At 37.0% G+C, this 14,309-nt stretch overlaps 2 protein-coding genes and 1 long non-coding RNA gene across 6 annotated transcripts in view; 2 read left to right on the top strand and 1 right to left on the bottom strand.

The window, feature by feature from the left end:
- LOC133270559 (uncharacterized) overlaps positions 1–14,309 on the top strand; it is a 985,299-nt gene that overhangs the window by 75,612 nt on the left and 895,378 nt on the right. The gene's annotated exons all lie outside the window — the stretch shown is intronic.
- The window catches only part of CACNA2D3 (calcium voltage-gated channel auxiliary subunit alpha2delta 3), a 448,379-nt gene that overhangs the window by 62,386 nt on the left and 371,684 nt on the right, over positions 1–14,309 (bottom strand). The gene's annotated exons all lie outside the window — the stretch shown is intronic.
- LRTM1 (leucine rich repeats and transmembrane domains 1) lies at positions 4,946–10,503 on the top strand. Its single transcript, XM_061455867.1, has 3 exons — positions 4,946–5,237; positions 6,677–7,273; positions 10,063–10,503. Exons 1-3 carry the CDS (start codon positions 5,231–5,233, stop codon positions 10,494–10,496), a joined length of 1,038 nt encoding a protein of 345 aa, XP_061311851.1. The 5' UTR covers positions 4,946–5,230; the 3' UTR covers positions 10,497–10,503.

The raw sequence follows: 14,309 nt of genomic DNA, 5'->3' as shown, positions 1-14,309 counted from the left end.
TTTCTAGCTTGTTTTTATTCCTTTAATTTCTGTTAGATTTATGTCAAGCAATATTTTTTTCTATTTACAGTAACGGCAAAATGAATTAATTGGTTAACTTCAATCACACCAGATTTACATTTTATGTATGGATGCCCACCATGCATAACAGGTGGTTGACATTAGGAAGTGATTGAAAATTGAATCTGCATACACATATTTCTTCTCACCCTCCCTGGGTCTATCTGTGGTGGAACTAATATTCTGCTGACACATAGTCTGCCCTTTGCTGCAATTTCATCTTACATGCAATTAAGGTAACAAAGCCTAGCATCTCTGTTCCCTCATTCTAAAGGCCTTGCATCCATTCTAATAAATTTCCTGCCTACGAAAGCATTCTGTATGGCTGATGTTTGAGTATTTTCTAAGTAACCCCTTCTCACCCTCAGTGATTTCAGTTCACTTAGTTACGTCACACCAACTCCTAACTGTGTTATATTGGAGCTGTATCACAACAAATTGCTGACTGATCTACCTAATGGATTGCAAGTCTAGTGGAGTGAAAACCCTGAAAAAACCTGCATACAGAACACTGACACAAACAGCTGTTTATAGATTCTCGACAAAGATCTGGAAGTGAATATTAAAAGAATTTTCCAGTCCAAACCGAAAGAGTGGTCTGGGGATGAACAGAGTTCTGGCCTAAACTGAGAAGGTGCTGAGTTAGACAGCCCCAATAACATCACCTGGCAGAGCAGCACACACCTCACCAGTCTGCAGCTTGCTGCAACTAGAAAGAAGGGTATGAATCCCTCCAGCTATCCCTTCCCCCACTGTAAATTTCCAACTGGAATGCAGTATGTTCCAGTTCATCTAGTCCACTATTACATCTCATACACTAGCTTCTTCTAGAGGTGTCAGAGGAAGGTGTAAAAATTCCCATAAATAATAATTATGGAAAAAACCCTGCCCACAGGGAAAGGTTTTTCTCCATAACTTGCCATTAGTGGTTGATTGAAGCCCTTAAGAGTGAAAGTTTATATCCCTTCTAAATGATTTTTTTGCTCCATGAGGTAACTATGGCTCCAGATTATATATGAATCCTACTAATCTTTTGGCCCAAGGATAACTTCCAACAATGTGTTTCATAGATTAATTATGCGTTGTATAAACAAGTACCAGATGTATCTAAATAAAGCAAAACAAGCCATTGAAAAGAAGAAAACGGGGCTCTTCCCCTCAAAGTCAGTGATCTAAAATACAAAATCACAACTGCCTGCCTGTTTCCTCATTTCTAGAGCCACAAAATATTGTTTCTCACCTTAAAGGAATACCACCACGCAATGCATAACAACTGCCAAGGACAGGCACAAACAGCTTTTTAGATATCATGGTGTCTCCTTATGCTGTGCGATAAGTCAGATTCAACATTATTAAATTCTAATTGGTGACACTCTTGCCTTTTCCTACCTAAGCAAAGTCTGAAGAAATCCATGTAGCCACCTCTTCTGGAAAACATGGCCAGCTTTTTAAGGTCTAAATCTTCCTCAAGCCAAAACTGGTTTGATCCATTGGCTATACTCTTGTGAGGGTAGGCAGGAGCAGGACTTTCTCAGTTTTTGTCAGCTTTTGAAAACCTAGTGCCCTGTTGCCAGGCAACAGTTGAGAGAGTCCTGAGCTCTTGGAGTACAATCCTGCCTTTGTAGAAAGCAAAGCATGAAGGATGCAAGGATTTCTTGTGTCCTGTTGTCTTTCTTTGCTCAGAATTCCAATTCATGGCTGGTAAAGATCTCTCTTCATGATGCATTACTGTACTTAAATGACAGTTAAAGGGTGAAACTTTTCACAACAGAGGTACTTTTCGTTTCACTAACAAATATGAATTATTTCCTGTCCCGAACCAAAAGACAAAACAAAAAATAAAGACCCAAGTAGTCTGTATTGCCCAGAGTTCCATGTAAGGTCATCAGCAATGTCTTAGCTCTATTACCAATCTGGAGACACACATAAGCAAGGAGAAAGCATATGCCATTTCCTTGTAAGTGTTGCAGTTTTAATACCTTCTCACTCAAAATCATAAGGGAAATAAATTTAATAAATAGAATGTATAAGAGATTTCTGTTGTGGTCTTAGCAGCTTTTTTTAATACAGCCATGCCTGCCTCCTCTCAATATACAATGCAGTGGAATCCAAATGCTGTACCTTTTAACTATTTTAAACTTTTGAACTGTTTTCTTTCTGCTAGAGTTTAATTAACATAATGTTCTTCCTTTCATAAAAGAGATTATTCATACACATACTACTCCTTTTGAAGTAGATAGGACTAACTACTGCAACAAACTATTGTCTTATCCCACCAGCCAACAGGGATAGGATATTAGTTCATTGGGCTGTCTTGCTATTTGCAATGGGAAACATACCTTGTTACAGCAAGGCACAGGTTAATTTAAGCAGTCACAATAACACAGTTGCTGCACCACATCAGACAACTGAAAAGAATCCCACTGGTTGTTCAAAAGGCCAGAAGCAGAGTAGATTTCATGGTTATTCTGTTTCTGGCAAATCTCTACCTGTGTCACAACTGTAATTTTCACCACATCAGACTTCTCTGTTATAACCAAAGTATTATTACTAATAAATGGGAATAGGACATGGATTATAGGTTGGGGAAACTTCTGTTTACAAAATGCATGCATTCAGAGTTCTCAATATAAGGAAAAAATAGCCACATCTACATGAAAAGCAAATCAACAGATTTAATCATATGTTTCCAAATCTGAACTCAGCATGAAGATTTTAAAAAGAGTAATAACTTCTTATACCACAATTTTGAGTACATAAAACAATCTTTGCGTTTGTTGGAACTGAACTGCCCACAGTGCTTAACTTTCAGTGACCTTTTCCTATGAACATCTCTTTAATATGGCACGTGCTAAAAATAATACAATTATAGTAGTAAAGACTTACCTAAAATAAGAGAGGCAGTTAAGAAACATACTTTAAGCCTCCATTAGATGACTGTTGCGGGAGCTTGTAAGCTCACCTGGTCAGCAAACATTAGTTAAAAAAGAAAAACAACTTAAAAGAGAAACTCCTGGAATTCATGATCCAAAATAAAATTTTAAATGCCAAAGAGAATTTAAAAGTGTGAAAAAAATCTTACCATACCAGTAAATAACAACAAGTACAGAGGAGGGCCACAAGGATGACCAGGGGACTGGAGCACCTCCCGTATGAAGACAGGCTGAGAAAGTTGGGGCTGTTCAGCCTGGAGAAGAGAAGGCTGCGTGGAGACCTCATAGCAGCCTTCCAGGATCTGAAGGGGGCCTATAGGGGTGCTGGGGAGGGACTCTTCATTAGGGACTGTAGTTATAGGACAAGGGGTAACGGGTTAAAACTTAAACAGGGGAAGTTTAGATTGGATATAAGGAAGAAGTTCTTTACTGTAAGGGTGGTGAGGCACTGGAATGGGTTGCCCAGGGAAGTCGTGAATGCTCCATCCCTGGTGGTGTTGTTCAAGGCCAGGTTGGACAGAGCCTTGGGTTGACATGGTTTAGTGTGAGGTGTCCCTGCCCATGGAAGGGGGGTTGGAACTAGATGATCTTAAGGTCCTTTCCAACCCTAAATATTCTACGATTCTGTGATTCTACGAATATCTAGTACCTCCTGCAATATAATCAGAAGTAATCAAAAGGGGTCTCATTGCTATGAGTGATACATTATTGCAAGGACAGAGGAATATCACTGGAGCAACAAGTACCTGACCTAAATCTGTTCTATGAAAGAACAGAGGACCTGCAGCTAGCAAGAATAGACCTTCTAAGGAAAATGATGCTTTATAATAGCCCTTTTCAGATTTATTTCTATCTCCATTAAAATTATTCACTATTAAAGACAGGTCTATTTACATGTTTCTATTTATGTGCACATATATGGGTTAGGAAGGAAGTAATGAGTAAATGCATTGTGCAATAACAGTTAGTGTACTTTTTTGCCTTAAATTGACAATTATTTAAAGTACATTACAGCTGATCTTTAAGCTTACCTCCCTCTCCCTTTGTAAAGTTGGAGTTATTTAATATGACTTAATATGGAGTTATTTAATATGGTACCAGGCAATGTACATCTACAATATCCCTCAACACTAAATTGCAAACTTTTATCCTGTATCAGGATGATGGGTCATTCAAGAGTGTCAAGGACAGTATAGTCTGACGTTTCTAGCAATAATCCTAATATCGTTGAGATGAACAGTCATGTTTACAGAATGTCAGTTGTTCTACATTCTCACTTACTGCTCAGCAGTATTTACTGCTCCTTTGGGTATCTTGACTTGCGTCAGAAATAATTCAACAAAGGATACAATAACAAGAGTTACAGTTCTTTCCTGTGGGTGAGGGTGGCAGAGACCTAAACACAGATTTTCAGTAACCAAAAGGTAGCTATGGAGAAGATGCGGTTACTTTCTTTATGAGGATGTATGGTGACAGGACAAGAGGTGATGAACGCAAGCTGCTCCAAAGAAAGCTCAGACAAAATTTACTAATGCTGAGAACAGTTACACATTGCAGTAGGTTGCCCAGACAAATAATGGAATCTCGATTGCTGAAAATATCCAAGTCTCAGCTTGAACGACCCTGGATAACCTCTTGTAAGACCCTGCTTTCAACAGCAGTGTTGACCTCATGATCTCAATTTTCCATGATTCCTTCCATAGCTTTGCCTACAGAACATAAATTTTGCCCTAGAAAGTGAGCTATGCATTATTAGCGCAGCTAATAATCCACCATAATTCAGAACCTGTACTGGATTTAAAATGCAGCTTTACTCTTGTTGCCTTGCTTTTGAGGCAGATTAAATAAATCAAAAAGGCAAGGCTCTCAGATCATTATTTGTATGTTACAGCTGTACAGTTAGAGTTGACAGGCTTTCTTTACATGGCCTGTTGAATGATTAAAAGGCAGAGTAAGTCTCGGAGACTCATAAACGGAAGGAAGGGGGTTTGAGGGGGAATGATTACGGCAAAGAAAAAATCAGGCTGACAGACTAACTCACTAGAAATTGTTGCACTTCTACACAAGCACCAGATCCCATATATATGAAAAAAAAACCCAACAACAATAGCCACAGCAAGGAAACTGGATGAGCACATTACACATTTGAAGTGGGAATCAGAACAAAGTGTTTGATACTGTTCTACATCAGAAAACTGGACTGAACCTTCTGCAAGGTGAAGAACAAGCAAACCAGAATGAAAGGTGAGACACTGAAAGCATTCCGATTAATAATATTTTTTTTCTGTTCTTTAATCCTTTCCTCTCCAAGCAGTGTTTGTTTTAACTCTGCATTGAAGCTGTCTCAGTTTCTCAAGCCAACTGTTGCAGAACAACGGAATGAACTGGAAGTATTGCTTATCTTTCCTGTGAGAATGCTGAATTCTTTCAAGTGAATTCTACAGTGTAGAATTCATTATGGCAGAAGACTATATAAAATTTTGATATAAATACTACTTCATTTTTGCATGAAAATTGATACGTAGTTTGATACTTAAGATGTAGTCTCAAAGCTTTAATTGATATATTTGCCAGATTCGATGTTGTAATCACGTTATTTATTTAATATCATATTTGTATTACTAAATTTGATTTCTGTAAGTCAATAAGCAGTATGTCCTTTTATTTCCAAAGGTTTCAAGTACCAACTGATTAAAATATTCATAATTTTGAAATAATAATATTTTTTACCATTTGAGTAAATGTTAAAAATTATTTGAGGCATCTTAAAAACAATGTTACAAGTGGATTTAAAATTCTGACTTTCTTTAGTCACAGAAAAACTATTTAATATCATCTCATTTTTTTTTTTTTCAAATTCCATGCTGTGCACATGCACATTGCTTTAAGTGGCACCTTATTTTCAAAATAAGACCATCAGCAAGTTATGAAAGGTACAAATTATTCTTTTCAGTTAAAACTGACCTGAACATCAGGGAGCTGAAGATATTTATAAATGCTAACTATTACTAATTACTCCTCTCCACTCATTTGTCTTTTTAATGGCTTCTTAACAACTGATTGCTGGTTGTATAAGAACTTTTGTCTGTAGGAAGTACAGCTGGCATTCATACAAGGGAATTAATAAGTATAAACATAGATATTTTAAAGAACAAGCTCACAGAATCCGGATTGCTGAAACAATACTGTTAACTGGTTTTATAGTGATGTCTTTGAAACTTGTTATTCTTTTGACAGCACATTGACTTAATTCTTTTTAGTTAGTACAGTTAGTAAAAACAGAACAATGAAAGTTCTATTTGCAATTCTTCTGACACAAGATGGCTTAAACTTGCAACTACCACAGAAAGATAAACATTCCAATTTAATAACTTTTAAAAGTCTGCTGCATTACCTTCAAACATCACTGCTCTGCTGGTGGCAAGTCCTCCTGAAAAATCTGTACTTAGGATATTAAGCCATGGGAAGTACTTCATTTTAAGAACATAGACGCACTAACTTCACTCTGCATTATAAAAGTACTTCAATAATATCTGTAATTAATGAATGTATTGTAAAATAAATGAATTCTATGCTATGCTTATTATTAAGCTGTATACACTTTGCCCATATTAATAACCTGCATATTGCTAAAAGACAAACATTTTCAACTCATTTTAAATCTTCTTTCTTTTCTGATACAGGTGTCTGGCTTTTGGTTCTGAGTGTCATCTTGTTAATATACAGAGCTTGTGGATGTCCTGACAAATGCCTTTGCCATTCAGCTTCAAAGACTGCAGACTGCAAGAACAGAGGATTTACTGAAATTCCTGCCCATTTACCTCCTGAAATACAGATATTACAGCTGCAGAATAATCGTATTTGGAGAATCAACCAAAATGCATTCACTGGAACGCCGTTGCTTAAAATCTTAGACTTGTCTAATAATTCTCTCTCAAGTTTGGCACCAGGTGCTTTCCAGAAATTACGGTATCTACAGGTTCTAAACCTAACTAGAAATATGATTCATTATGTAGAAAACAAAACTTTCAGTTTCCTCCCACACCTAAAAGAACTGGACTTGTCATCTAACAGCATTATACGTTTGCCTGATACTTTTGGAAACAGCACAGGGAATATAACTTTGCTGTCTGTGAAGCATAACAAACTTCAGAAAATGGAGAGAGTTCTGCTGGAATCGCTTCCAAACCTGAAAGTGGTTCTTTTCAAAGATAATCCCTGGCAATGTAATTGCAATGTCTTTGGCATGAAACTGTGGCTGGAGAGCTTTTTATACAGAGGTAAGGAATTCTTCTCATTACATACAATGCACATGAGAACATTTAACCAGCATCTAACTGATCTTATGCATAGGTCAGAATATAGGTGCTTTCATAAATACAGGTGGCAAACTAGAATCACACAACAACTTCATATTAGCAGAAAGAAGGAAAGTATATACACACAGTTATATAGCATGTATAGATACATGGAAATACATGTCATGTGTGTATTCATATATATCCATACATATATATAACATACATAACAAATATACATGCGCACATAAGCTTGTTTTAAATCTACTGACATAGTTTTGCTAGAAACCAACCTACTGTTTAAAAGCTTTTTACCTGATGCACAAGGGTAAACAACAAGACTGATATCATTACTTCCTTTAGAAAATTTATTATTATAATTCTGCTAGAAAGTATCACCTGACATGATGAAATATGATAAAATAGTACTGTGGCACTAGAGATAATCCTTGCAAGTCCTAATAAAACATTTCTAGAGATGAAACATTGTCTGAATGTAAAAGTATTGCTGGTTGTATTCCAATGTAACTACAAAAGATTTCAGTATTTTTAGCTCAATCAAACCAAGGCAAAAAAAAATATGATGCATACTCATAACCAATTATAGAGAATGCTTCAGTTCAGGTGGGACTCAATTCTATTCTAAATAGTCTTCTATTCCTAACACACATCAGCAAGTTTGTCAATGTCACCAAGCTGTGTGGTTCAGCTGATACCCTGGAGGGAAGGAATGCCATCCAGAGGGACCTTGACACGCTTGTGAGGTGGGCTGATGCCAACCTCATGAAGTTTAACCATGCCAAGTGCAAGGTCCTACACCTGGGTCAGAGCAATGCCAGGCACAGCTACAGGTTGGGCAGAGAAGAGATTCAGAGCAGCCCTGTGGAGAAGGCCTTGGGGGTGTTGGTTGGTGAGAAAATGAACATGAGCCGGCTTCTGTGTGCACTTGCAGCCCAGAAAGCCAACCGTATCCTGGGGTGCATCAAGAGGAGTGTGACCAGCAGGTTGAAGGAGGTGATCCTGCCCCTTTGTTCTGCTCTTGTGAGACCTCACTTGGAGTATTGTGTGCAGTTCTGGTGTCCTCAACATAAAAAGGACATGGAACTGTTGGAACAAGTCCAGAGGAGGCCACGAGGATGATCAGGGGACTGGAGCACCTCCCGTATGAAGACAGGCTGAGAAAGTTGGGGCTGTTCAGCCTGCAGAAGAGAAGGCTGTGTGGAGACCTCATAGCAGCCTTCCAGTATCTGAAGGGGGCCTATAGGGATGCTGGGGATGGACTCTTCATTAGGGACTGTAGTGACAGGACAAAAGGTAAGGGGTTAAAGCTTAAACAGGGGAAGTTTAGATTGGATATAAGGAAGAAGTTCTTTCCTGTAAGGGTGGTGAGGCACTGGAATGGGTTGCCCAGGGAAGTTGTGAATGCTCCATCCCTGGTGGTGTTGTTCAAGGCCAGGTTGTACAGAACCTTGGGTGACATGGCTGAGTGTGAGGTGTCCCTGTCCATGGCAGGGGGGCTGGAACTAGATGATCTTAAGGTCCTTTCCAACCCTAACTATTCTATGATCCTATGAGTCCATATTTAGTTACTTAATACCATAGAAGGATCACGGTTTCAGGATTTTGAGTTTTATTTATATCCACATTCAAACTAACCCATTGGGGGTGTCTTGAATCACGCTTTGGGTTTGGCTATTAGTGACCAAGAGACAAGCTGTCATGCTCACATCTGTCTTGGAATATCATAAATATTTGTGGAGTAGTCTCCAGATGTCAGTTTGGTCCATTGGTATTTACTACTTTCTCAGAAAAAGTCTTTTCAGAAAGAAAATTTCCTTGTGTGGCTGTAGCTGAAAGGTGGGTTATTTTGGAAAGAGAAGAGGAAGAAAATTCAGCTGATTAGTTAAACTTTAAAAATATGTAAACATTGGTCTTGGCCTTGTTGACTCCTTGACACACTACACCCCTAAAGACATGGTGTATGGACTAATTAGAAACCTGAAGGCTTAGTGTGTGTTCCTCTACACACTGAGGAACAACTTCGTGATTTACCATGACTGAGGCTTCCTACTTGACTTCCCTTTACACTAAAAACATCCTTTGGGAGAGAGCAGACTCTGGCTCTAGGCAATCATTAAATTTACCATTTGAGCAAGGCAATAGAATAATTAATCCTAAATCCTTTAGCTCTCCTTATATTTTCTTACCATGAACCTTGATTCAAAAACTTACTCATGTACGCATACAACTTACTGAATTTTCTCTTTGCTTCATTGCAGTTAGCATATAATGTCAGAACAAAAACTATTTCATGAAGTATTTCAAACAAATGGGAAATCTTTACTAATTTCCATTTCTCTTTATAAAAAGAAATAATGGTATGAATTTGAATTGAATGAATTTGCTGTTAACAATACCCCTTTATTTTCACTTATGACGTTAGTTCTTGCTTTTCTAGCACTGTTGTTTTTTACTTCTACATCCATAAAGTCATAAATAACTTAATTCCTGATGAATTGCTTCTTACAAATACATTATTATATGAGTGTTAGTGCTATAATATCACTATTGATCTATATGTAAAAAGATCTTAAAGATGTGGTTATTAATCTATATTTATAAAGTCAAAGATAATGATAAATATACCAGGTTTCTGTTAATTTTACATGAAGATAATTCAGAAACCACAAAATCTTCAAACCATAAACTGGGTTTTGGTTGGGTTGTTTCCTTGTTTTTCTTTTTTTGTTTTTGTTTTTGTTTTTTTTCAGGAGGAATAAGTGATGGCATTATCTGCTCAGCCCCAGGGATTCGGAAGGGAAAGGACCTCCTCAAAGTTCCCTATGAGCTATTTGGGGCATGCCCTCTAAAGACAGCTCACTTTCATCTGGCTAGCATTCACCACCATAGCTCTGAGCACAGAAGTTCTCTGAAGCATACGCATCACAGTGAGCATGGGGAAAACAGCCGTTCAAACTGTGAACTCAAACCGAAGCCCAGGCCTGTTAGTTTGCGTCATGCAATTGCCACTGTAGTAATAACTGGAGTTGTCTGTGGAATTGTGTGTCTAATGATGTTGGCAGCTGCTGTTTATGGTTGTGCCTATGCTGCAATTACTGCTAAATACCACAGAGAACATTTGGCCCCGGTCAGACAACATGGGACTCCTGAGGAAAAAGAGCTATTTGATAGTTCCTTGGCTTGAGTTACTTCTGTCTGGTTTCTTGAAAATAAAGCCCTCACTTCGGTTAAAAAGCCTGGAATACTTTTTTTTTTTTCCTCTTGTTATGTATATATATATGTATATATATCTATACACACACACATATACACATTCTTTGAAATATATATCTTTATGCATTATTGTCCTGAAAAATACAAAATAGCTACAAATGATTCACTATATTTCAAGATCTTAGAATATCTGGTATGCATCCAGAAATACAATTCACAGTCAGTTTTAGAACCAGACAGTCTCTACTGATAAATGTGTTAAAAAAAATTTCAAATACGAGTTTTTGACCATCCAGTCAGCCCTAAAAGACAACAGTTAAACATTACATCTGTAAATTGCAAAATAGGCACTACCTTGTTAACTACCACATATCATTTTTAAATTAGTTGGTAGGGAAAAAGGTAGAGAGCTGAGAAAATGCTGAGGAAAGAAGAAATGCTATGCTGTTTCAGATACGAGCACTGAATGAGCACATACAGTATATATGAGGAGACACTACCCATTATCCTGCTGGCATATATGCTTGCTACAGACATTTCTGAAGCTTCTTATTCCCAAATCCACACACAAATGTTCCATTTTGCAAATATCATGACTGCAGATGCAGCTCCCATCACAGTGCTGCCCTTCAGTAGGAGGATAATATAATTGCATGTTTACACATTCTCTCTCACAGAGAGAACATTCAGCTGAATTCAGTCAAGGGTCCACCCTAACTTTCTGCAGTAAAGTTTTGCCATCAGAGGAAATAACAGCCAAAACCATTTGAGCAGTTTGGAACAGATAGAATATTTTGAATGTGCAGAAGTTATTTTTGGTTTGTTTTTTTTTTAATAATTCTTAGAAATTATTTTAAAGCAACCAACAGAGATCAGCAACTCCCTCTATGTTTTCCAAGACCAGATAAAAGGTATCCAGGCTATTTTTGACAGATGTCTAATGTGTTCTCTAACTCTCTGCTGTGACAGGGTTAAAGACCCGCCTAGGTAGCTAATGCAGAAATCAACTATGCTTACAGTCTAAGATAAGTCTTAGCAACGTCAACCTTTGGTAAAAATCTTTCCAGTTTATTCCATTGGGCAGAAGACTTAAGGGCAATAGCCGAGTATCAGTCTCCAGTAAGGGCAAAAGAAGCTGTGTCGTGGCATTCCACTCTCCTTCCAACAGATGGTTTCCAATATCAAGTTCTGTAGCTATTCTAATAACAGCCTCAACTGAGTAATGGGCTATATGGCAGGAGTCATGTAACCCCTGTTCTTATCTACTTAGCAATAATTGCAACCTAAATATTAAAGCTCATTCCTGCATCTGCAGTTACTTTCATGTACAGATAAAATTAAGCATCTCAGTCTTAATCTAAATCTAGCAGACATTGAAAACAAACAATTAGTCTGTCTTTTTTTTTTAACTGTTAAGTACTTCATATACTTATTAGACTACTCTGTTCATTCTTCTCTGTCCTGAACTAAATAAATCAAGCTGTTTCAAGTTTTCTTGTAGAGCCACGTTCTCCAAACCTTTTTTTTTTTACTTTTTTTCCTCTGCCTTCCCTGGAACCTTTTCAGTTCTACATTTTGTTAAAATGTGGTACCCTAGATTGGGCACATTACTTCAGCTGAGACATCATCAGAACAGAATTTATAGAATATTTACATTCAGGCTTTTTAAATCTGATCTCTTGACAATGTATCTCAGAAGCAAGTTTGCTTTTTTTCTTTTAAATGTTCAGTAAAGCTTAATGAATAGCCTGTTTTCAGAGCTAAGTCATTTGAGTGTGTAGATCTACATTTTCTACACTTTATATTTTGCTTTGTAAAATGTTATTGCAATAAATGGAATAGTTTTTCAGATAGAGAAGACTGAAGTAATACAGGATAGGATCTTATTGCCCATAGGCCAAATAATGAGTTCTGAGCCACACCAGATCAGTGCTTTTCTAATGGTAACAACCTAAAATAAGCACACTTGTACCCAAACTGCAGATCCCAAGATGAAAGCTAATAAAACTCTGACCTCCAGAGAGATTTCACCCACAGTGTCTCTAATAAGCTTGGATACAGCAATGCAAACAAGTTCCCACTTCTGATATCTTCAAGCAAAGGAAAAACGAGAACTGAATTGATATTTCCTAGTCTGGAACAAGCCGAGAATCTTCTAAGTCCTTAAAAACAAGTTCTATCAATACAGACAAAAAGGCTTTCCATACAGTAAGACCATTAAAGAAAATAAAAAAAAAGTGAAGAAGAGGCAATCAAGGGCACAACAACATTTAAAGAAACTCCTTCCTAGTCACATTTAAGATTCTTTGGGGATTTTCATGCAGTAAAACAGAGTTCTGCCAGAAAGTAAAATATCTCATACTTCCATTAGTTCACTTTGCGATGGGAGTAGAGCAAACCAATCCATGAAAAATCTGATTTATACTTTTTAACTTGCTGTTTGTTAAAGAAAAAAAAAAAATCCTAACAAAAAAATCCAGATAAATCTTTATTTAAGGGTTACATAAGTATATATAAGATTTCCAAATGTGTTTGCAATTAACAAATTCAGTTATTTATGATAAGTTAATAACAGACATTCAACAAAGTATTGATTCAATTACTAAATAAGTGTAATATTATTTCTTTTTCAGTAAACAGAATGTTCAGCTACTGAAAAACAGAGATAAAAGGCACAATTTATTGTCCAAAACAATTATTGACTACAACAAGTGGAAGACCGGAGATCTACGGATTCCCCACAAATCTGCCCTTAATTTGTAAAGCTTAGCAATGGACATCTGCTGCTGAAATAAGTTGTCTGCACAGATTTATTTTTCAGATAAAGGTCCCTGAGAAAGCTTTGTTGTTTTACCAGCAATCTTGTGAGAGGTATTATAGTGAACACAGTATTTTTTCCTAGTCTCTCTGAAAAACACTTTTCCTCTCAAAGTCAACAAAATATCAGGACACATTACTCTGCAAGGTTTTCACAAAGACAGAGAAAGCAGACATATTGTTATGTTCCTGTGTTTTATACAGAGCCTCACCATAATAGTTTGTTTTCAGACAAAGAGGTTTTCTAAAATTTTGGTTTAGAACAGAGATTAAAAATTACAATATGACAATATTCTTTGCAGAAAATATCTTTAGAATCTATGTTAAAAGAAACAAAGCTAAACTGAAACATACTAACGAGCTTGCCATACGACTTTCCACTCCAAGCTTGCAGAACATCTATCAGAATTCAGCTTCATTATTCCTTAGTTATAAAACGTCCAAACAAAATCAGGATCCCTCTTCTTATACATCAAAGTAGAACATTTAGTGACATTATACATAGCTTACCTATCATTAACAATATTAACAAAAAAAACCCAAACAAACAACTGTTGCCTACTAATAACCATCGCTTTTTGCTGGCCAGAATATAAAGGTGGCAAGCTTTAGTTAAGCATCCAGAAAGTATGCCTATTGCTACAACTTTGATTTTTCAACTTGGCTGAAAGTGGCATAGTAAAAATAACCATAAAAGAGTCTTGGTACTTCCAGGGTTTCTATTACCTGAAATGTGACTATATGTAACCCAGATGAGATATGCAGCAAGATCAATCATTTGGATGTGGCAGTAAGCCACAACAGGGGAGAAGGAGTACAAATTAAAAGCCCATAATAACCAACCAATGACTACATACTTCGTAACTATCTCCACTGAAAGCTGCAGTTGCTCTCTCATACTGATTACAGAGGGAAGCTCCAGTGTTTCAGGGCTATGCACACTATATGCTGGACTTTTGTGTAAGAC

Source organism: Pezoporus flaviventris, unplaced genomic scaffold (genome assembly GCF_033815535.1).
Source record: "Pezoporus flaviventris isolate CSIRO_AGI_PZ_B2104156 unplaced genomic scaffold, CSIRO_AGI_Pfla_v1 ptg000021l, whole genome shotgun sequence".
Lineage (NCBI taxonomy): Eukaryota > Metazoa > Chordata > Aves > Psittaciformes > Psittacidae > Pezoporus > Pezoporus flaviventris.
Note: the sequence above shows the minus strand (reverse complement) of the source record. Positions and strands in the feature narration are given on the sequence as shown.

What these genes read in the sequence shown, in the direction of transcription:
- LRTM1 (XM_061455867.1), top strand. An exon ending in GGAGAGCTTTTTATACAGAG is followed by an intron (nt 7,274 to 10,062) that starts GTAAGGAATTCT and finishes GTTTTTTTTCAG; the next exon opens with GAGGAATAAGTGATGGCATT.